Source organism: Schistocerca cancellata, chromosome 3 (genome assembly GCF_023864275.1).
Source record: "Schistocerca cancellata isolate TAMUIC-IGC-003103 chromosome 3, iqSchCanc2.1, whole genome shotgun sequence".
Taxonomy (NCBI): Eukaryota; Metazoa; Arthropoda; class Insecta; order Orthoptera; family Acrididae; genus Schistocerca; species Schistocerca cancellata.
The window spans coordinates 451,625,147-451,650,923 of NC_064628.1; the positions used below are offsets into that span (position 1 = coordinate 451,625,147).

At 39.6% G+C, this 25,777-nt stretch overlaps 1 protein-coding gene across 1 annotated transcript in view; it reads left to right on the plus strand.

The window, feature by feature from the left end:
• Positions 1 to 25,777, plus strand: part of LOC126175211 (vascular endothelial growth factor A-A-like) — a 68,829-nt gene that overhangs the window by 8,805 nt on the left and 34,247 nt on the right. Inside the window, exons 3-4 of the mRNA XM_049921840.1 lie at positions 24,207 to 24,328; positions 24,488 to 24,583. Coding sequence (XP_049777797.1) covers positions 24,207 to 24,328; positions 24,488 to 24,583 — 218 coding nt within the window. The remainder of the gene's footprint in view (positions 1 to 24,206; positions 24,329 to 24,487; positions 24,584 to 25,777) is intronic.

The window sequence follows — 25,777 nt, forward strand, 5'->3', positions numbered from 1 at the left end:
TACACTGTACTAGTGCCGACATTGTGCATGCTCTGTTGCCTGTGTCTATGTGCCTGTGGTTCTGTCAGTGTGATCATGTGATGTATCTGACCCCAGGAATGTGTCAATAAAGTTTCCCCTTCCTGGGACAATGAATTCACGGTGTTCTTATTTCAATTTCCAGGAGTGTACATACATACATACAAGGGACAAGGAGATAAGACATAAGACACTTTAGCAACAAGGCTGCACAAAACCACAGGTCAAGATGGGCATAGCAGAATAATATGAGAGAGATATTAATAACCAAATGATAATAAAGATGAGGTCTGAAAATAAGAAAAACCAGAAACTGAAAAGAGATCAAGAAGTAGCTGTGAGACATAAGGCAAGAGTAGAGATGACACCATAATGTGAGCATCAATGGGAAAAGAGAGAGAGAGAGAGAAGGCAAAGTTAGTAAAATAAAACAATGGAGCCAAAAAATACAACAAGGAGATAAAAAAGAAAAAATAATAATATGCTGAGGTGATAAAAGTCATGGGATACCTCTTAATATCAGGTTGTACCTCCTTTCGTGCGACATAGTGCAGCAGCATGGTCTCAACAAGTTGTTGGAAATCTCCTGCAAAAATATTGAGCCATGCTACCTCTGTAGCCATCTGTAATTGCAAAAGTGTTGCTGCTGCAGGATTTGTGGCAATCTGGGTAGCCATATCATTAGCTTGAATGTCCAGAATATTCTTCAAACCAGTTGTGGTCTGGTGACATGGCACATTGTCATCCATAAAATTTCCAACATTGTTTGGGAACAAGAAGCCTATGAATGGCTGCAGATGGCCTCCAAGTAGCTGAACATAACCATTTTCAGTCAATGATTGGTTCAATTGTAACAGAGGAACCAGTCCATTCCATGTAAATACAGCCCAAACCATTATTGAGCCACCCCCAGATTGCACAGCATATTGGTGACAACATGGGTACATGGCATTGGGGTGCCTGCACCACACTCAGATCTGACCATCCACTCTTGCCAACTGAAATCAGGACTTGACCAGGCCGTGGTTTTCCAGTCAACTATGGTCCAACCAATACACTCAAGAGTCCAGGAGAGGTGCTGCAGTAATGTCACGCTGTTAGTGAAGGCACTTGCTGTAGTTGCCTTCTGCCATAGCCCATTAATACCAAATTTTGCCACAGTACCCTAATGTATACATTCATCATGCATCCCACTTGGATTTGTGTGGTTATTTGACACAGAGTTGCTTGTCTGTTAGCACCAACAATTCTATGCAAACACTGCTGCTCATGGTCATTAAGAAATGCCGTTGGCCACTGTGTTGCATCTGGTGAGAGTTAATGCCTGAAAATTGGTATTCTTGGCACTCGCTTGACAAAACAAATCTCAAAATAATGAATTTCCTAACAATTTCTGAAATGGATAGGAGAAGTGACACATTGATTTTTGTTTGAATTTGCTGGATCATATAACAGACAAAGAATGACATGTAATATAGAAAAACACAATGCAGTATAATATTGTATTAATATGTTAGCACAGTATGAATATATAACCAACTAATTTCACTATTGATTGGTATTATTGTCACATTATAGCATATCAATACTACTTATCAATTTACAGATGTAATTTAGCCTACTAGGTAATATTTAATAGTGTCAAGTTCTTGCACTTACAGCCTTGGTGAATCTTTGATGAAGTCTTGTAGATTCCTGTATAATTCTCTGTTATGACTTTTGCTTCAGTAATGAGTCATTCAGTCGTAATAATGCTCTGTAAGTTCCACCATGAAAGAGTGCTTCCATGGATGTAAAAAGAGTAAGTTGTATATTAACAGGACAAAGCAGTCACTGTGGGCTACTTCTGTAAAGTATACTAACAATATATCATTAATAGTGCTGCTCTACTGACACTCATACAAAGAAAATTACTTCTAGATTAATTTATATATCATCATCATCATCAGTTATCTGCTATATTAGCAGGTCCTTTGCCTCTCCATTTTCTGCGATCCATTGCTTCCTTCTTAAGGCGGCTGTATGTTGTACCGTCCATCATGTCACCCAGTATCTGGAATCTCTTCCTTCCTGGCTTCCTTTTCCCTTCTACATAACCTTCTAAAACTGTTTTTATCAGTCCGTCATTCTTTCTTAATATATGCCCAATCCAATTTCTTTTTCTTCTCTTTATTACATCTAGTAACTGTCTTTCCTCTCCCACTCTTCTCAGTACCTCTTCATTTTTTACTCTCTCCATCCAATTTATATATACTAGTGGATAAATCATGTAAATACAGTAGCTTTTTTAAAAAAAGCCACTATCATCTACTGTTTTTATCTAATACTTAAAACTACAAATTTATATAACTTTACATAGACACTTTCAGCTGTCTATGTACTGATGAAGTCAAAATCTTTTTTTCTTTATTTAAGTGTTTCATTTCTTGCTACAGTGTAAGAGTAAACCCAGTGCACTACTTGAAGTAATTATAGCTCAGTGCTTTTTTATTCTCAACTAAATTGAGCTGGATAACAATATATACAGTAGACATCATCTTCTTTTTATCATCAGTCTTTTGACTGATTCCCAGCTCTCCCTCTGCTTGGATCTATTAGAAGCTAATTTCTACATTTCTGCATAGTAGACATATTGGTACCTAAATAGAAAAAAATGTTCAGCAGCTTTTATACCAGATCTGTAAATTCTCGCTATGCACATCGCCGAGGCATTGTTGTGGCACGTTAATACAAGTAAACGTAGCAAGCCAACGCCCAGCGAGACACCCAGAGCTAAGCGTCCGCACTCCACGACGTTCGCCAGGCGAATGACACTCCGTGCTGCGGCACAGCTTTCCTGTGTATCGTGCATTGAAGGCAATTGATATTGATTTGGCTGGACAGTTCAATAAACAACAACTGATTGGAGGTCCCAATGTGTTTCGTGGACTCCGCTTGAACTTTACATGTGATGTACAAGCTCTTTTTGGAGGCAGTACATGGCTTACACTAGCTGTAGTGTGGGGCAATCACTGTGACTACGGTGGCCTTGAAGCATTTCCAGATGCTAATATTTTAGCCTGGAAAACTTGGAGTATAGCTGAGACTACAGGACTCTTGGCTAAACAGCCTTATGGTACACTTGTTTCCAGTATGCCATTTGTATTGACTACCAGAAGAAAGAAGAAATTGAATGCTGACGAGTACCTGTTTATATGGGCTAAAGTTGGCAATGGAAATTGTAAAATAAAAATAAATGGTGATTGTATGTTGTATTATAGACAGTAAAGATTGATCCACTTACCCGAGAACCATCCTTATCTATCCTGTGAGATTTTTTTTTTTTAAAAAAGACTAAAAACATTATTCACTTGTAACTTGGTGGCTACACCTCTCTTGGTTGCTCGCTAGGCGGGTGACCTTGAAGCGGACTTAGTCGCTGCGCTGAGCGCTTGGCGGCCTCTGATTGGCTGGCTAGCCTGTGGCGCGCAGTACGAATCGTGGCGGGCATTCAAATCCGCGCAACACGCTCCCTAGTATTACTAGAAGCATGTTGCTCAAAAACTAACTTCCGGTCGCTTGCGCAACGCTCCGATAAGGCGCGCGCCTTATCGTGACTTCCGGCGCACTGACGCCGGCGAACCAAATTTGTCATGAGCCATTTCTTCTAAAGCCAAGGTTTAATAAATAGCTTCTGTTGTACATTTGTTTGCATGCCCATCTTCTACAGCAGCTGTTAAAACCAGTAATCAAGGCAGAAGATCAATAATATATTCTGTTGTGTTTGATAATGGCACATGAGGGCAACAGGATACATTTGCATTGAAAATTGTCAGTTTGTATTAAATCTGTGACACTCCCCATGTTGTTGTTGTTGTTGTTGTTGTTGTTGTGGTCTGCAGTCCTGAGACTGGTTTGATGCAGCTCTCCGTGCTACTCTGTCCTGTGCAAGCTCCATCATCTCCCAGTACCTACTGCAACCTACATCCTTCTGAATCTGCTTGGTGTATTCATCGCCTGGTCTCCCTCTAAGATTTTTACCCTCCACACTGCTTTCCAGTACTAAATTGGTGATCCCTTGATGCCATAGAACATGTCCTACCAACCGATCCCTTCTTCTAGTCAAGTTGTGCCACAAACTTCTCTTCTCCCCAATCCTATTCAATACCGCCTCATTAGTTTTGTGATCTACCCATCTAATCTTCTGCATTCTTCTGTAACACCACATTTCAAAAGCATCTATTCTCTTCTTGTCTAAACTATTTATCGTCCATGTTTCACTTCCATACATGGCTACACTCCATACAAATACTTTCAGAAGCGACTTCCTGACACTTAAATCTATACTCGTTGTTAACAAATTTCTCTTCTTCAAAAACACTTTCCTTGCCATTGCCAGTCTACATTTTATATCTTCTCTACTTTGACCATCATCAGTTATTTTGCTCCCCAAGTAGCAATACTCTTTTACTACTTTAAGTGTTCATTTCCTAATCTAATTCCCTCAGCATCACCCAACTTAATTCAACTACATTCCATTATCCACGTTTTGCTTTTGTTGATGTTCATCTTATATTCTCCTTTCAAGACACTATCCATTCTGTTCAACTGCTCTTCCATGTCCTTTGCTGTCTCTGACAGAATTACAATGTCGTCGGTGAACCTCAAAGTTTCTATTTCTTCTACATGGATTTTAATACCTACTCGAAATTTTTCTTTTGTTTCCTTCATAGCTTGCTCAATATAAAGATTGAATAACATTGGGGAGAGGCTACAACCCTGTCTCACTCCCTTCCCAACCACTGCTTCCCTTTCATGTCCTTAGACTCTTTCAGAATTTGAAAGAGAGTATTCCAGTCAACATTGTCAAAAGTTTTCTCTAAGTCTAAAAATGCTAGAAACGTAGGTTTGCCTTTCCTTAATCTTTCTTCTAAGGTAAGTCGTAGGGTCAGTATTGCCTCACGTGTTCCAATATTTCTACGGAATCCAAACTGATCTTCCCCTAGGTTGGCTTCTACTAGTTTTTCCATTCGTCTGTAAAGAATTTGCTTTAGTATTTTGCAGCTGTGGCTTATTAAACTGATTGTTCGGTAATTTTCACATCTGTCAACACCAGCTTTCTTCGGGATTGGAATTATTATATTCTTCTTGGAGTCTGAGTGTATTTCGCCTGTCTCGTACATCTTGCTCACCAGATGGTAGAGTTTTGTCAGGACTGGCTCTCCCAAGGCTATCAGTAGTTCTGATGGAATGTTGTCTACTCCCGGGGCCTTATTTCGACTCAGGTCTTTCAGTGCTCTGTCAAACTCTTCACACAGTATCATATCTCCAATTTTATCTTGATGTACCTCCTCTTCCATTTCCATAATATTGTCCTCAAGTACATCACCCTTGTATAGACCCTCTATATACTCCTTCCACCTTTCTCATATTACAATGTAACAAATAACTGAAGTTTATATTTCAATGACACATCTTCAATATTCAGCTTGCAGTATCATGTGGTGTGTGAGATTGTGAAACCTATCAAAGTAGAGGACCTACCCAGACTCCATAACACTTCCCCAAGAAGCCATGTTAACCGCACATTACACAATGGAATCACTATCTTGAAATGCCCTAATATAAAGGGTGAGTCACTAACTATTGCCACCAGGAATAACTCCAAAAGAACGATAGGAGCTGAAAAGTTTGTGGGACAAAAGTTGAATGGGACAAAGGGGACCATAATTCAATGTTGGTTTTTTGTTGTTAGGCGGGGCCACTTCAGAGATATGAAGGGCAACTTTGTTTTTTAAAATGGTATACTATAGTTTGTTACTTATTTTCTGATAGCGGCTATCGAGACGAATCCAATGATGTGTAACAGTAAGGTCTTTGAAGGTCAACAAAGGTCACAAAGGTGGCATAAACATCCATTCACAGAAGGTTTTTGAACTGATGACCATTGGTATCAATGCAGTGCTGCAATATTCTTATCATGGATTGAGGGGTATTCCTTATCACATCGGCACTTATCGAGGCACATGCTTTGACAGTTCTCTCTCACATACCTTCAGGTGTAGTTGGAATGTCTTTATAAACAATGTCTTTTATGAATCCCCACAGGAAAAAATCCAGAGGCATCAAGTCTGGCAAATGAGCCAGCCATGACACATCTCCTCTGCGTACAATCCAATGATTTGGTAATTGTCTCTGCAACTCATTTCTAGCCATCAGCAAGAAACGTGCCGTACACCTATCATGTTGATACCACATTATGTTCCTTGTTCCTAAAGGTATTTCTTCCAATAACAGTCCTAAAGTTTCTTTCACGAATGTGATGTACTTCATACCATTAAGACTTCCTTCAATGAAATATGGGCCTATAATTCTGTCGTCAAGAATACCACACCATACATTTACAGACCACAGTTATTGGTGTGCAACTTGCTGCAGCCAATATGGATTTTCAGTTGCCCAATAATGCGTGTTATGCAAATTAACATTTCCACGGTTCATGAATGTAGCCTCGTCAGCAAATAAAATCACATTAATAAATGTGTCATCCCTCTGAATCTGAAGTTGAGCCCATTGGAGAATTCAATGCGAACTCTTGGTGGAGACTGATGTAAGGATGATATTTATGGTGAATCAAAACATGAACACTACTACTCTGGCTCATGCCTGACTCCCTTGCGATTTGATGTGAACTAACACAAGGATCTCAAACCACAGTGGCAAGAATACCAATTTATGTTTCCTCATTAGTAACTTTCCTTTGCAGGATATGTTTCTGATGTGTTAAAGATCCAGTTGTTTTCAGTTTATCATACACTTATTTAAATGTACGACATGTAGGGTGAGTACATTGAGGATATCTTTCAGCATGTAAGTCTCTAGCTCTCACTGAATTTCGTTGGCATTCCCCATAAATGAGAAGCATATCGACTCTTTCTTTGAAGGAATACATCTTTCACATTCACTTGATTTGACAATACTAGTCTTACCATTAGTGTTGTATTGCGTAACCATCGAATGGTGTTCACACCTCAATGGCACATTAGGTGGATATGCCATATTCAGCGAATATTTACTATTTGCACGATATAGAGAGAGAATTGTCTGAGCATGCGCTTTGATAAGTGCCAAAGTGATAAGGAATACCTCTCAGTCCATGATAAGAAGATTGAAACACTGCATTGATACCAATGGTCATCACTTCGAATGCCTTCTGTAAATGAACATTCATGCCACCTTTTTGACCTTTGTTAACATTCAAAGACCTTACTGTTACACACCATTGGATTCATCTCAATAGCCGCTATCAGCAAGTAACAAAACACGATCATATTATGGCCCCTGTTGTCCCATGCAACATTTGTCCCACAGACTTTTCAGCTACTATAATACTTTTGGAGTTATTCTAGGTGGCAATAGTTAGTGACTCACCCTGTAGAATCATAAGGTTTAAAATTGCAATAATCCTGTTGCACAAATATCCATTCAATCAATAGAATAAATCAGTTAATTGAAGGGAACTACATGCTCCTTCAAATAACAGTGAAGTGAAACAACACAGATTATTTATTACATTGACCAATTCCAAAGTATTAGTATCAGCATTCTACGAAGAAAGGAAGTTAATTCTTGATGACATCTAACAAGGTAGGCAAATGGAGGGATGGCTTCCATATCCTAGCTGCACATTAAATAATTAATCCAATACAACGCAATGATTAATGTAAAAACTCCAGTGGTTGGGTGAATACCAGAATACCACATCAAATGATACTAAGGCATGAAATGGGTTCAGTGGAGCTGTGGTGGGTTCATAGTGGATAGTCAGAATCTCACTCATCAGGACTTGACAACTCAAAGTGCCACAATATCTCAAACCAGTGACCTGTCTGCATCCATCATCAAACCAAGAGTGTCCATTTTTCTTTGACCATCTCACAGTTTGTACCAATCTGACCATAAATGTCAATCTTGAAAAATGTTACTCTTTTCCACCAATAATGTGTCAATGCCACGTTTAACAAATCTCCACCCCGGAATGTCGTGTCACGGGCCAATCAGAGCTTGCTAGTTTGTACTAGAAATTCCTGTCTGATGACAGCCAGCAAGGGACAAATCAAAGATCTGAATTTTCCACAACTTGTATTTTTCCACCATAAATTGTGATGGCACAGCAAGCACTTGAAACTGTTGCCTTCAGCCATCTGAAGCGACGAGACATGCCACTAACCTCAACTTACTGAAAAGGACTGGTAGGCTCCGTGAGCCTTCACTGGTGGCCACTTGACACATGTAAGTCAGCACAAAGCTTGGAGTGCCCATGACACACCTGCTGCATTCAGAGCAGTGTGCAGGCCATGCATTTCTCACTTATTCACAGACTGGAAGTATTAGCCCCTTTACTGAAAACCACTAAAATTTTCTCAAATACATTTCCCCGTAATAAGTCAATGTAATGAGACTTTAAGTAAATGCAACTGAAGCATCCTGCCTATCACCATTCGTGACAAGGGGCAGATAAATTTAGTATAAATGGAAAGAGTCAATCCAGATGGCTTGTAACCTTCCAAGGTGTATGTCATATCATTGCAGATCATACAGAGGACATGTTCACTTTTTCCCAATCTAATGCTTATCTCATTATATCATGGCTTCATTGTTTTCTTCAGGGGTGATGAATGCTGGCTTAGGTTTTGATTATGAAGAAGCTGCAATTATCTTTATAAACTGAAGTGGCTGATGCAAAGAATATCAGTTATAAAATCATTTTAACAAAGTTTTTTACTTCTATGTTTTGTATTTTACCTCCAAAATAATTTTCTAAAGGAGAATAGATTTCACCTTCACAACAATTACTTTAGAATTTCTTTACAGAAAAATTAACAGCCAGCTGCCTACCACCAACTGGAATTGCTCTTCCACCACACATGGCACACAATAAAAGTGTGATACAATTTATTGAAAATTAACATTCATATTATTAGTAAACAAATTACTTGATTTGCCTTTCTATAAATTTTAGATGTTGTTGTTGTTGTGTTTTTCAGTCTTAAGAATGGTTTGATGCAGCTCTCCTTGAGTCTAACCTGTATAAGCCTCTAAATCTCTGAATACTACAGTTTTTATCCCTCCCTCTTATCTCTCCCTCCCCCCATTCAACATTAAATCAGTCATCCCTTAATGTCTCACAATGTGCCCCATTAACCAATTCCTGTATTTAATTTTAATTATGAACAGTCTCAGTTGCACCATGTACCTAGAATTTACCTAGGTTTCAGTCAGGATAATACAACCTTCTTCAGAATAACAGTATCTACTGTTTGTCCATAGTGGACAAGTTCGTGGTCTAGTGGCTAGTGTTGCTGCCTCTTGATCACGGGGTCCCGGGTTCAATTCCTGGCCAGTTTGGGGATTTTCTCTGCCCGGCGACTGGGAGTTTGTGTTGTTCTCATCATTTCATTCTCATCATCATCATACAGACAGTGGCTAAATTGGACTGTGTAAAAATTGGGACTTTGTAAGAGTACTGTTGACTGCACAGTTGAATGCCTCACAAACTGATCATCACCACCAATCCCTGTATTTAGTCAACTTACACACAAATTTCTTTTCTCTGTAATTCTATTCAGTACTTCCTTGTTAGATATATTATCTATCCATCTAATCTTCAGCCTTGTTCTGTAACACCACATTTCAAAAATCTGCCATATTCCTTTTGTCTGAACTGTTTATTGCCCATGTTTCACTTCTGTATAAAGCTACAGTCCACACATATACTTTCAGAAAAGAGCTCCTCACATTTAAATCTATATTTGATATTAACAAAGTTCTGTTCTTAAGAAATAGTTTTCTTGCCATTGCCATTCTACATTTTACATCCTCTCTACTTTAGCTTTCATCAATTATTTTACTGCCTAAACATCAAAACTCTTGTGTTACTTTTAGCATCTCAGTTTCTAATCTAATTCTGTCAGCATCACCTGATTTAATTTAATTAAATTCCATTACCCTTATTTAGCTTTTGTTGTTGTTTATCTCATATCCTCCTTCCAAGACAATGTACATTCCATTCAATTACTTGGCCAAGTCCTTTGCTGTCTCGGACAGATTTACAATTTCATTGGCAGATCTCAAAGTTTTTATTTCTTCTTTCTGAAATTTAATTCCTTCTCCAAATTTTTCCTTGGTCTCTTTACAGATCGCCCAATGTACAGACTGAACATCATCAGGGATAGACTACAAACCTGTCTCACTTCCTTCTCAGTCAGTGCTTCTATTTCATTCTCCTTGACTGTCGTAACTGCTATCTTGTTTTTGTACAAGTTGTAAATAGCCTTTCACTCCCTGTGTTTTATCTCTACTACCTTCAGCATTTCAAAGAGAGTATTTCAGTCAACATTGTCAAAAACTTTTTCTGACCTATCCTCTTAAGAGAAGTTGTAGGGTCAGAACTGCCTCACTCACTTGTTCCTACATTTTTCTGAAATCCCAACTGATATTCCCAGAAGTAGGCTTCTACAAGTTTAAACTGACAGTTTGATAGTATGCACAGCTGTATAAATGGAAAGAGGCAAGCCTGAAGGCTTGTAGCCATCCATGACTGGTTGTGGCACCCACATAAAACACTGAGACATGTAGCATGGAATGGTACAACAGGGATGGAAGGAGAATAAACACTCTACATTCAGCTATAGAATAGCCCTCTCCTGCACTCAATTGGAATAAGTGTAAACTGGTCTAATGTTGATGGTACACAGTATCTTGCACCAGAAAACAACAAAAGTTGTAATGTACATTGAGACTTTTGTTGGGTATATCAAAGACATTAGAGGTGCATGACATTGTCACATGGTCACACAAAAGAGTATGGTTCACTACACTTAGGTTGGTGTTTCTTTTCACAGTGTGGTGAATCAGAGGGCTGTGCACTGCTGTATGTGGTGTTGGAGTAAGGAGGCCTATCATCTCCATTGCTGTTGAATTAGGCGCAAAGGGCTGGACAGACATGGGCAGCACATCCTAGGACAGCACATCCTAGGACAGCACTATCATATACAGCAGTAGCAGTTGCGCAACTGCGTCCATCAATTGTGGCAGCTGGCACAGACATTAGGATTATCATCTGGTCCCTGTCCTCTCAGCACACTGGGTCTCACCCAGTCCAGCAATATCTGTGGGGTTAACACATCTGTACTGAGACAGAGAACTGCTGAGAACTCATGAGCAATAGCATATGAAATTAAGTAGGGTGGGGTCCACATCTGTGTACCCCATCTAAGGAACTGTCATTGGAAGTAAGTATTGCAGGGGTCTCATACAGAAAAATATGCGGATTCCCTGGAAAGCCCAAAGCTGCAGAGCTGCAACCTGGATATTATGATACTCTCCAAAGGGAGAAAGACAATGGCTTAATCCCAGCATTGTGCCTCAATACCAGAAATTGAGATGTACTGCCCTTGAAAGCAAGCAGTTTGCCAGGTGACCTTGATTGGTCAGCTACCAAAGGCACTGTCCCTTCCGCCACTTGTAATTACGCCAGCATGGCGTCAGCACACATCTGGGCTCCATCCATTGTCTGGTCACTGCCACCATGTAAAACCTGGATTAGGGCACATTTCAGACTGCTGCTCTTGTTGAAGTGCTGTCTGGCTGGACCTGCACAATACTACAGCTATTCATTTAGATTCTCCACAACTAGATAACAACATGACGTGAGACACAAGAACTAACATAAACAAAATCACTATTACTAATTCTACAACTATGTCCTTAACTAAGTCATGGCTACCTAAGACATGTACATATCCACACATTCACATAAATGAAAGTTATGTGGTTAAAGACAGAAAAATGCACATATTCTTCTTCTACCTTGTTGGTGCTTTGTCTTTGGTTCAGATGTTATTTTGGAGAAACCTAAATAGAACATGAGTTAAAAATCTCATTAGGAAATTTCTTAATCTAAGCTGTTGTGCAAAAGGGTCAACTGTTCCTGGATTAAAGCAGATATGGACATTGGTGTATCATTTCTTCTCGGAGGCCACATCTCCTTACTTACAATACTGCATACTCTCTCCTCCTACAATAGAAGTAAAACTCATTTCTATTACATATGATAAATGCCAGTGCTCCCTGGCATCACACTACACAAAACAAAATTTCGATTCTCAAGGTATGGGTCCATGCAGCGGTGGCATGAATCTTTCCTATATCAGAACTGAACACCCTGAAAATTCACTACACAGATATCCACAACACATGAAAACAAAATGAAAACCTGTTCGCTGTAGACAAAAAAGTCTTCATCAGTATTACCTACAACAATCAGATGGTTCACCCCACTGTCATATCCAGCTCAATGATAGATGCTTTACAATTGCTGTAATACCAAGTAAGCTAACACGTCTTCTGCATCATTCTTTATAGCAATGGCTGGCATTCCTTCCTGGTACATTCTAACAAGTAGACACATTAATTAGAACCCTACATTTTACTGCTCACTACCACACAACATCTATTTACGTGGGTTGTAAACATATGTCAATATTCAACAAACACAAAATTTGTAATAGAGATTGGAAGGAAAAATATCAAAAAAATTCCTGCTTAACATAATTGTACTCTATGCTATGAATTCCTATGGTCTAATACTATGCTAGTCAATGAAGGGTTTTGGGTGACTGATGTGGTGAATGCCCACAGATTTCCCTATTCATGACTGTTGTTAAGCTTAGCTGGGCTCTTCTTTGGAATTGTTTCTCTTCTGTCAAGTGTTGTATTGGTGATCAGGTCTGCATCTTCTTTCAATCATGCTCTTTCACTCAGCATGAATCAGAATTCTTGCAGAATATTTTTAAAGGATTCAGTATCATTGCCACATATGCCAATCAGTATTTGTTGATGGCGTGGTGGGAGCTTTGTATGGCAGAAGCATCACTACACAGATCAAGGAACTGGTTCTTTTTGACCAGATCCTCAAAGAATTTGACAGTACTTTTAAATATTGAGGTGATCAGATGATTTCATGTTTGATGCATTCCTTCTTCTTGGTCGACCAGCAGTTCACCAAGGATGCATCCCTAAACTCTTTGTACAGTGAGCACATTGTCACAGTATTTCTGCAACACTTCCCTCAAGGTACCAACATACAAAATCTAGTTTGCACGCGAGTGGCCACTATGAAGGAAGTGAGAGGACAAACTGAGAAATGAAGGTCTTCAGGTGTAGAGTATTCCCATTATCTCAATAGTTCTGGAATTTTCTGACAGACACGAAGTGTTTAAAATCAAACCAAACATAACATCTGTACAGCCATGTAATGATGTTCCTGACAGTCTGTCTGGTACTGACTGCAAACTCATAATGCCTGCATCACTTACTCTAGGACTCACCATATTGCTGATCAACATCTATACTCGGCAAACCACCATGAGGTGCATGGAAGAGCGTACATCCCACTGTACCAGTTATATGGGTTTCTTCCTGTTCCATTCACGTATGGAGCATGGCAAGAATGATTGTTTGAATGCCTCTGTGTGTGCAGTAATTATTCTAATCTTATCCTTATGGTCCCTATGCGAGTGATACATAAGGGGTTGTAGTGTATTCCTAGAGTAATCATTTGAAGCTGGTTCCTGAAACTTTATTTGGAGAATTTCTTGGGATATTTTACATCTCCTCCCCATGAACCATGGACCTTGCCGTTCATGGGGAGGCTTGCGTGCCTTGACAATACAGATAGCCGTACCATAGGTGCAACCATGACGAAGGGGTATCTGTTGAGAGGCCAGACAAACGTGTGGTTCCTGAAGAGGGGCAGCAGTCTTTTCAGTAGTTGCAGGGGCAACAGTCTGGATGATTGCCTGATCTGGCCTTGTAACACTAACCAAAATGGCTTTGCTGTTCTGGTACTACGAACGGCTGAAAGCAAGGGGAAACTACAGCCATAATTTTTCCCGAGGGCATGCAGCTTTACTGTGTGGATAAATGATGATGGCGTCCTCTTGGATAAAATATTCCGGAGGTAAAATAGTCCCCCATTTGGATCTCCGGGTGGGGACTACTCAGGAGGACATCATTATCAGGAGAAAGAAAACTGGCATTCTACGGATCGGAGCGTGGAATGTCAGATCCCTTAATCGGACAGGTAGGTTAGAAAATTTAAAAAGGGAAATGGATAGGTTAAAGTTAGATATAGTGGGAATTAGTGAAGTTCAGTGACAGGAGGAACAAGACTTTTGGTCAGGTGAATACAGGGTTATAAATACAAAATCAAATGTAATGCAGGTGTAGGTTTAATAATGAATAAAAAAATAGGAGTACGGGTAAGCTACTACAAACAGCGTAGTGAACGCATTATTGTGTCCAAGATAGACACGAAGCCCATGCCTACTACAGTAGTACAAGTTTATATGCCAACTAGCTCTGCAGATGATGAAGAAATTGATGAAATGTATGATGAGATAAAAGAAATTATTCAAGTAGTGAAGGGAGACGAAAATTAAATAGTCATGGGTGACTGGAATTCGTCTGTAGGAAAAGGGAGAGAAGGATACATAGTAGGTGAATATGGATTGGGGCTAAGAAATGAAAGAGGAAGCCGCCTGGTAGAATTTTGCGCAGAGCATAACTTAATCATAGCCAACACTTGGTTCAAGAATCATGAAAGAAGGTTGTATACATGGAAGAACCCTGGAGATACTAAAAGGTATCAGATAGATTATATAATGGTAAGACAGAGATTTAGGAACCAGGTTTTCAATTGTAAAACATTTCCAGGGACAGATGTGGACTCTGACTACAATCTATTGGATATGAACTGTAGATTAAAACTGAAGAAACTGCAAAAAGTTTAAATTTAAGGAGATGGCACCTGGATAAATTGAAAGAACCAGAGGTTGTAGAGAGTTTCAGTGAGAGCATAAGGGAACAATTGAGAGGACTGGGGGGAAAGAAATACAGTAGAAGAGGAATGGGTAGCTTTGAGGGATGAAATAGTGAAGGCAGCAGAGGATCAAATAGGTAAAAAGACGAGGGCTAGTAGAAACCCTTAGGTAACAGAAGAAATATTGAATTAAATTGATGAAAGGAGAAAGTATAAAAATGCAGTAAATGAAGCAGGCAAAAAAGAATACAAACGACTCAAATATGAGATCGTCAGGAAGTGCAAAATGGCTAAGCAGGTATGGCTAGAGGACAAATGTAAGGATGTAGAGGCTTATCTCACTAGGGGTAAGATAGATACTGCTTACAGGAAAGTTAGAGAGACCTTTGGAGAAAGGAGAACCACTTGCATGAATATCAAGAGCTTTGATGGAAACCCAGTTCTAAGCAAAGAAGGGAAAGCAGAAAGGTGGAAGGAGTATATAGAGGGTCTATACAAGGCGACGTACTTGAGGACAATAATATGCAAATGGAAGAGGAGGTAGATGAGGATGAAATGGGAGATATGATACTGCGTAAAGAGTTTGACAGAGCACTGAAAGACCTGAGTTGAAACAAGGCCCCCGGAGTAGACAACATTCCATTAGAACTACTGACAGCCTTGGGAGAGCCAGTCCTGACAAAACTCTACCATCTGGTGAGCAAGATGTATGAGACAGGCGAAATACACTCAGACTTCAAGAAGAATATAATAATTCCAATCCCAAATAAAGCAGGTGTTGACAGATGCGAAAATTACCAAACTATCAGTTTAATAAGCCACAGCTGCAAAATACTAACGCAAATTCTTTACAGACAAATGGAAAAACTGATAGAAGCCGACCTCGGGGAAGATCAGTTTGGATTCCGTAGAAATGTTGGAACACGTGAGGCAATACTAACCCTACAACTTACCTTAGAATAAAGATAAGGAAAGGCAAACATACGTTTCTAGCATTTGTAGACTTGGAGAAAGCTTTTGACAATGTTGACTGGAATACTCTCTTTCAAATTCTGAAGGTGGCAGGGGTAAAATAAAGGGAGCGAAAGGCTATTTACAATTTGTACAGAAAGCAGATGGCAGTTATAAGAGTGGAGAGGCATGAAAAGGGAAGCAGTGGTTGGAAAGGGAGTGAGACAGGGTTGTAGCCTACCCCCAATGTTATTCAATCTGTATATTGAGCAAGCGATAAAGGAAACAAAAGAAAAGTTCGGAGTAGGTATTAAAATCCATGGAGAAGAAATAAAAACCTTGAGGTTCGCTGATGATATTGTAATTCTGTCAGAGACAGCTAAGGACTTGGAAGAGCAGTTGAACGGAATGGACAGTGTTTTGATGGGAGGGTATAAGATGAACATCAACAAAAGCAAAACGAGGATAATGGAATGTAGTCAAATTAAGTTGGGTGATGCTGAGGGAATTAGATTAGGAAATGAGACACTTAAAGTAGTAAAGGAGGTTTGCTATTTGGGGAGCAAAATAACTGATGGTCGAAGTAGAGAGGATATAAAATGTAGACTGGCAATGGCAAGGAAAGCGTTTCTGAAGAAGAAAAATTTGTTAACATCGAGTATAGATTTAAATGTCAGGAAGTAGTTTCTGAAAGTATTTGTATGGAGTGTAGCCATGTATGGAAGTGAAATGTGGACAATAAATAGTTTGGACAAGAAGAGAATAGAAGCTTTCGAAATGTGGTGCTACAGAAGAATGCTGAAGATTAGATGGGTAGATCACATAACTAATGAGGAGGTATTGAATAGAATTGGGGAGAAGAGAAGCTTGTGGCACAACTAGATTAGAAGAAGGGATTGGTAGGTAGGACATGTTCTGAGACATCGAGGGATCACCAATTTAGTATTGGTCAGTGTGGAGGGTAAAAATCGTAGAGGGAGACCGATGAATACACTAAGCAGATTCAGAAGGATGTAGGCTGCAGTAGGTACTGGGAGATGAAGAAGCTGGCACAGGATAGAGTAGCATGGAGAGCTGCATCAAACCAGTCTCAGGACTGAAGACCACAACAACAACAACAACAACATTTTACATCTGTCTTTAAGAGCCTTCCAGTTCAGCTCATTCAGCATCTCTGTGACACTCTACCATGGATTAAACAAACCTGTGACCATTTATGCTGCCCTTCTCTATACACATTCAACATCCCTTGTTAGTCCTATCTGATATGGGTCCCACACACATGAGCAACATTCTATAACTGGTCACACGAGCGATTTTTAAGCAAAGAAACCAAAGTCTACTACCTACTTTACCCATGGCTGAACCTATGTGATCATTCCATTTTATATCCCTACAAAGTGTTACACCCAGGTATTTGTACGAGTTGGCTGATTCCAACAGTGAATCATTTATATTATACTCATAAGATCCTACAGTTTTTTGTTTTGTGAAGCCAAAAATTTTACGTTTCTGAACATTTAATGTATGTTGCCAATATCTGCACCACTATGAAATCGTATCAAGATCTGACTGAATATTTATGCAGCATCTTTCAGGTGGAACTTAATTATAAATAACTGTGTCATCTGCAAAAAAGCCTGAGGTTACTATTCATATTGTCTGCAATGTCAGTAATATATAGCATGAACAGCGATGGCCCCAACACACTTCCATGAGGCCTACCCGAAGTTACTTCTACATCTGATGATGACTCTACATCCAAGATAACATGTTGTGTCGTCCCTGTCAAAAAGTTGTCAATCCACTCACAAATTTTACTTGATACCCCATATGATCTATTTTTTTTTACTTTTGACAATAATTGTAGGTGTGGTACTGAATCAAATGATGTTTGAAAATCAAGAACTAAGGCATCTACCTGACTGTCTTGATCCAAAGTTTTCAGTATGACATGTGAGAAAATTGCAGGTTGGGTTTCGCATGAGTGATGTTTTTGAAATCCATGCTGGTTGGCATTGAGGTGGTTATTTGGTTGGCATTGAGGTGGTTATTCTGTTCAAGATACCTCATGTTTGGGCTAAAAAAAAAAATGGCTCTGAGCACTAAGGGACTTAACTTCTGAGGTCATCAGTCCCCTAGAACTTAGAATTACTTAAACCTAACTAACCTAAGGACATCACACACATCCATGCCCAAGGCAGGATTCAAACCTGCGACCGTAGCTGTCGCGCGGTTCCAGACTGTAGCACCTAGAACCGCTCGGCCACTCCGGCTGGCTGTTTGGGCTCAGAATAGGTTCTAAGATTCTACAACAAATTGATGTCAAGGATATTGGATGGTAGTTTTGTGGATCACTTCTACTACCCTTTCTGTAGACAGGTGTCGCCTCTGCATTTTTCAAAAGCTGGGCAGGTTTTTTGTTCAAGGGATCTATGATACATTGCAATTAGAAGGGGACCTAACTCAGCTGCAAATCCAGTATAGAATCTGACAGGGATTCCATCGGTCCCTGGAGCTTTGTGCAATTTTAATGATTTCACTTGTTTCTCAACACCACTGGCACTAATACTTATTTCATTCATCTTTCCATTGGAGGAATCATGCATTGCTCTCTTGTCAGCCAAATGAATTTCACTCAGTATGTGTTTATCTATAGCTCTGTGCTTTGTTTGACACCTATCATGCAGTAATCTTGGTTTCTTTAGAAGTATCTTTACAGTGATTGTCAAACATGGAGGTTCCCTCCCATTATGAACTGTTCTACTGAGTACATAGCTGTCTAATGCATAGTCAACTACTGTTTTAAGCCTGAACCAAAGTTCCTCTGCATGGTCCTACCCTGTGCTTAAACTTTCAAGTTCCTCATTGAGATATGACCCTACTGAATTTTTATCTAGTTTACTGAACATATAAATCTTTCTGCTTGTTTTAGTTGTACTTTGTAATCATTGTTGCCCCAACTGCATCATGGGTACTAACCATCATGGGTACTAACATCATTTTTAATGTGGACATCCTGAAAGAGGTTGGCCTATTTGTTGCCATTAGATCCAATATATTTCCATCATGAGTGGGGTTCCTATCTCTTCTAGGTAATTTTCAGAGAAGGAAATTAGTAAAATTTCACAGGATATCGTATCACACTCTCCACTAACAAAACCGTAACATTCCTAATTAATTGTTTGATGATCAAACTCTCCACTGATGATTCAGTATGATTGGGGAACTTAAATACAAGTGAACTGATGTTTTCTCTAAAGTTGTGGGTTACATCAGGAGATGAGTCTGGTGGGCAGAACGAGGATCCAGTTATCATTTTATGCCCGACCTGATACTGAGTCTTGCCCAAACAATCTCACATGCAGCTTCAATTTCTACCTTGGGGGATATGAGGTTATTGTCTACGGCAGCAAATACACCACCTACATTTCCCATTTGCCCATCCTTTTGATATACACTTAAATTTTCCCCAAAAATCTCACTGCCATCAATTTCAGGTTTCAACCAGCTTTCTGTACCTAGTATTACATGAGCTTCACTGCTTTTCATGAGCACATCAAACTCTGGTGCTTTATTGTGAATGCTTCAGCAGTTTACTGTTAGGTTTTTTTATATTCTCACCCCTGAGAGGCATTTCTTTTGAACTTACACTGATACTTCTGCATTTGCTAACCTATCATTATGTGGGTTGGATGGAGAGTTGCCTAAGCTAAATAACACATGTGTGCACTCCACACACAGTCAGCTATGTGATTAGCACCCTCAGATGTGTAGTGCACACCTGACCTATTTAGGTGGACCCTACAGTTCTCAACCCTATGGTGCAAGTCCAGAAATTTGCAGCCTGGCTTGTCACAGATGTTTTGCAGTCTCTGGTCCGGTGCTTCCACTCAACTCAGAAGCAAAGGGGACAATGCTGCAAATTGTGAGCGCCACTGAAACTCCATAAGCAAGGCTTGCCTTCTCAACCTTCTCTGTCAGTCTCTTGATGTCTCAGAGCACGTCACATCAACTGATCCCATCTTCTAGTCAGGATGTGCCACAAATTCCTTTCATCCCCAATTCTATTGAATACTTCCTCACTAGTTATACAATCTACCCATCTAATCTTCAGCATTCTTCTGTAGCACCAGATTAAAAAAGCTTCCATTCTCTTCTTCTTTAAACTGTTTAATGTCCATGCTTTACTTCCATGCATGACTACACTTCATACACTTCCAGAAAAGAATTGCCTAACATTTAAATCTGTATTCAGTGTTTTCAAATTTCTCTGCTTCAGAAATGCTTTTTTGCCATTGCCACTTTACATTTTATATCCTCTATATTTTGGCCATGATCAGTCACTTTGCTGCACAGCTAACAAAACTCATCTACTACTTTTAAAGTGTCTTGTTTCCTAATCTGATTCACTCAGCCTCACCAGACTTAATTCAGCTACATTCCATTATCCTTGTTTCACTTAAGTTGATGTTCATCTTATATCCTCCTTTCAAGATACTTCTAAAGAAACCAAGATTACTGCATGATAGGTGTCAAACAAAGCACAGAGCTGTAAATAAACACATACTGAGAGAAATGCATTTGTCTGGCAAGAGAGCAATGCATGATCCTCAATGCAACGGCACTTCCAAGTCCTTTGCTGCCTCTGAAAGAAATGCAATGTCATCAGCAAACCTCAAAATTTTTATTTCTTCTCCATGAATTTTAATTTCTACTCCAAATTTCTCTTTGGTTTCCTTAGCTGCAATGTACAGATTGAATGACACTGGGTGTAGGCTGCAACACTGTATCATTCCCTTTTCAACCATTGCTTTATTTCCATGTCTCTCGACTCTTATAATTGCTAAGTGGTTTCTGTACAAGCTGTAAAGAGCCTTTCATTCTCTTAATTTTACTCCTCCTACCTTCAGAATTTCAAAGAGTGTATTCCAGTCAACACTGTCAAAAGCTTTCTCTGTGTCTACAAACGCTATAAACTTATGTTCGCTTTTCCTTAACCTATCTTCTAAGATAGGTTGTAGGGTCATAATTGCCTCATGTGCTCCTACATTTCTCCAGAATCCAGACTGATTTTCCCCAAGGTCACCTTCTACCAGTTTTTCCATTATTCCTTAAAGAATTTGAGTTATTTTGCAACCATAGCTTTTTAACTATTTATGTGTGGTCAGTGGTTTTGTATGGTGTGGAAAGTTGGACTTTGAAAGTGAACACCGTGAACAAGTTGGAAGCATTCAAGATGTGATTACATTGAAGAATTCTTAAAATTCCATGTACAGCAAGGAATACAAATGAAGAGATCTTGAGAATAGTAAAAGGAGACTGCTAACTGCTAACTGCAATGAAACATAAGAAACAAGCTTACTTAAGGCACATGATATGAAATGAAAAGTATCATTATTCTTAAACTGATAGTTGAGGGGAAGATTGAAGACAAGAGAGGAATTTTTAAACTGATAGTTGTAATGTTCACCCTGTCAGCACCTGCTTTCTTTGGAATTTGAATTATTGTATTCTTCTTGAAATCCGAGGGTATTTCACCTGTCTCATACATACTGAACACCAGATGGAACAGTTTTGTAATGGCTTGCTTTCCCAAGGCTGTCAGTAGATTGGGCAGAATGTCATCTACTTCCAAGACCATTTTTTGACTATAAGTCTTTCAGTGCTCTGTCAGATTCTTCTTGCAATATCATATATGCCACCTCGTCTTGTTCTACATCCTCTTCCACTTCTGTAATATTGCCCTCAAGTACATCTCCCTTGTATAGAGCCACTATATACTCGTTCCAACTTTCAACTTTCCCTTCTTCATTTATGACGGGTTTTCCATCTGAGTTCTTGATATTCACACAGGTGGTTCTCTTTTCTCTCAGTGCCTCTTTTAATTTTCCTGTAGTTGCTATCCATCTTGCCCCTAGTGAAATCTGCTTCTAAATCCTATATTTTTCCTCTAGCCATTCCTGCTTAGCAATTTTCCACTTCCTGTTCATCTCATTTTTTTAAACGTTTGTATTCCCTTACCCCTGCTTCATTTACTGCATTTTTATATTTTCTCCTTTCATCAATTAAATTCTGTATCTCCTGTATTATCCAAGGATTCCTATTAGGTCTTGTCTCTTTGCCTACATGATCCTCTTCTGCCTTCACCATTTAACCTCTAAAAACTACCCATTCCTCTTCTACTGTATTCCTTCCCCTTATTCTAGTTAGCTGTTGCATAATTCTCCCTCTGAAACTCCCAACAGCTTCTGGTTCTTTTAACTTATCCAGGACTCATCTCCTTCATTTACTCTCTTTTTGCAATGTCTTTAGTTTTAATCTACAGTACATAACCAATAAATTGTGGCCAGAGTCCATATGTGCCCCTGGAAATGCCTTACAGTTTCAAAACTGGTTCTGAAATCTCTCTATTACCATTATATCATACCACAAACAAAAGCAGCTCATATATCTTGCACATTCTTTCTGTTACTTGTTAAATTTTTTTTTGGGGGGGGGGGGGGGGGGGGGGAAGGGAACCGAACAGCAAGGTCATTGGTCCCATAGGATTAGGGAAGAATGGGGAAGGAAGTTGGCCATGCCCTGTTAAAGGAACCATCCCAGCATTTGCCTGAAGAAATTTAGGGAAATCACAGAATATCTAAATCAGGCTGGCCAGATGTAGGTTTGAAACATCGTCCTCCTGAATGCAAGTCCACCGTGCTAACCACTGGGCCACCTCGCTTAGTACTTGTTAAATGTTTCAGTATTCAATAATAATTACATCACACACTGCTGTTGGCTCACCAGGATGTGATGTCCTATGATGTGATATAGTGTGCCAGAAACAAAGTTACTCCAGGTCTCCTGGCTTTAGTGTTGCCCCCACTAGCTTTTCTGACACTAAACTGTGACAGGCCTGTTAGGCAGTGTCAGCCCTGTCAGACGATGGGGGAGCAGGTGGCAGCTTGTCACCATGGCTATTCCAGCTTCTTCTCCCTGACTGTGCAGATTCACTCACTGGGGAGTAGGAGCAAGTTCAGCATTGCCAACAGACTCATCTGTTGGTCTCATACCAATGCTTCAGGCACAAGTGTATTGGGAAAAGTGTCTGCAGAATCCAAGGTCATCAGTGGCATACATTGCCAGGATCGTGGCCGCTGCTGTAGCAGGACATTGTCTAAGGAGCAGAGCATTCTCACTAGGCAGACAGCTTGATGACAGCTAATGTTGAATCAGTGTTGGTGCCCCAGTCATACTTCATGAGTATCCAGTGAATAGCAGTGAAGTTGAAGTCATCCAGCAAGCAAACTCCGTTCCCCAGTGGTCGTCTGGTGGAGTCTCTAAGCAGGTTATCTGCCAGTAGAGTCCCAATTTGGCCCTTGGGCCCATTGGTGCTCCATGAAGGACCATGTGACAAGCAATCCTATAGAACTATTGCTAACTGATGTTGATGGCTATGCCATTGAATGGTGATTGAGTGATGATGCTTCTCAGGAACACACACGCAGTAACTCAGTCTACAGCAGTCACTGAGTTGATATCCTGGCCTGGGAGAGGGCTATTAATACAGACCTATTAATACAGACCATGATCCCGCATGTTGTGCAGACACCCCAGGTGTCATATTGTCTCCCTGTTGTAGTGATGAAGGCATCCCATGTTTTGATAATACCAGTGATTCCAAACAGTTTGTCATACCTGTGTACTGGAGTCAGAAAGGTTGGCATAACAGTGAAACATCTACTTCCTGCTTTCTGCGATGGTTATGCTGTCATTAAATTGTGACTAGCAGGAGCTGGCTATCTGTCACTACACTTGGTATTCTTACCTTCAGTTTATTACATCTAATAACAGGTATACATTTCTATTCATTTATTGCTGAGTGATTTTCCTCCCTCAGCTTGATAAACCCCTTTCTGTAAGTGGATGGAAAAGTTTGACGAATTGTAGGTGCAACAAACATGCCTGCTTCATGCGCCATCAGCCATGTTAGCCATTGCCTCTCTCCTACTCCACATGCACCACCACTCACTCCCTCTTTCCCATGCCCATGGAATTCTCTCTACACTATTTTGTTGGCTCCAATCACATACCTAAACTCTGCATTTTTAATTCTTGGAACATCATATTGCATATGTATAATCACTCCTTTTATGAACTGAAGTGACCCCTGGTTCTGAAAGCTACCATTTTTTTTACATCTTTTGTTCATTCATATGTTCATTACCATGTACATAGTATATGTTCTCCTGCATCCCCATGACTGTTATTAAGATGGTTGTAACTTGAATTTTTAGTTACATGTTTGGTTTATCTGCTCTATACATTCAATTTTAGCTCTCTCCAAACCAAAATTTCATACCAACCATATTTTATAATTGTGTTCTAGGTGCAGCACACTGTTCTACTAAGACTCATATGAAAGACTTAAGTGATGTTACCATAAAGAATATGTGTGGAAAACCAAAGGATGTAATTATTGATATTTTATCAGAAGATAAATCATACACTGTAAGTAAACAGTACACTACACTCCATGTAAAAATTAACTGACACAGATATTTCAAGTATTTTTATATGTAAGTTGAATTACATTTATGAGAACAGATATATAATGAAATATGCTTAAATCTTTATCAATTTTTTTGACATTTTTCTAAATATTTTCAGTATTTACCTTCAAAAGTAACTGTGAAAAGATGTGCTGGACATTGTATGTCGGGCATGACATGTATTCCAAGAAAGAAAAAAATGACACCAATTGCAGTAAGTAAATTATGGGTTATATTTTGTACATCATAAGCAACCCCAAAATTTATAGCATTATTTCTCACTATATACTTTTCTTTATGCTACTACAAAGCTCCTGAAATGTCAGTGTTCAAATGTTATGCTCTATATTTCACAAGCTTGGCCTCGCTTTTCAAAATTGTAGATGCAAATTTATCTCGCTTCTGGAATCTTGAGTCTTACCTTCAGTTTATGGCATCAGATAACAGGTATCGACCATAAATAACACAACGCTGTGCCAATCGCATAATGATGAAGAATATTAAAACATGTGGAACAAGTGAAGAACTAAACTGATGAGCTTATACATTATTACCACAAGCTTAATAGCATGTTGGACCATCTTTGCAACACAATACAGCAGCAGTTCTGCATAGCATGAATCTGACGAGTCCTTGGCATTTCTGCAGGTATGTCGCAACAGATGCTTATCCACAGGTGATACGATTCCTGTAAATTATGGGCTGGTGGTTTGTGAATGCAGAACCAGAACTTGATAGCATTCCAGATGTGTTCCACCACGTTCAGATCAGGCAAATTTGATGGTGCAGACTTCAACATGAGTCATTATCATGCTTCTCAATGTCTTTAACATGATTCTGACCTTGTGTTACAGACAATTTATTCTGCTTGAACATGTCATTGCTGTCAAGGAAGACACAAGCTTGAAAGGATGAAAGTGGAGTGTGAGAATATTCATATATATATAGTCCACTGCTGTCAGTGTGCCTTTGATTACTATCACAGGCCTCCTGGAAGCCCAGGAAAATATCCATTACAGCATAAAATTGCCCCGTTGGCCTTCATCTATGGCATGGTGCATGTCCTGAGCAGGCATCTGCCCGAATGATGGCATATCCAGGCACAACCATCAGACCAGAGTAATAAGAAATATGACTCATCTGATCAGGCAAAATGTTTGCATTGATACACAATCCAATAGTGACGATCCTGTGACTACCGCAGATGTGGCTAAGGATATCATTGGATCAATGTGGGAACACACAGTCACTGTACTTCATCATCAGATCTACCACAGACTGCTGCCTATCTTGCTTTACAGAGTGGACAAGCCTCTGACCTCCATGTGATGAAGTTTTCACACATTATCACCAACTTGGGCTATCACTGTCCTCCAGCCATTTTCATAGCTGCTATGACCATAGCACA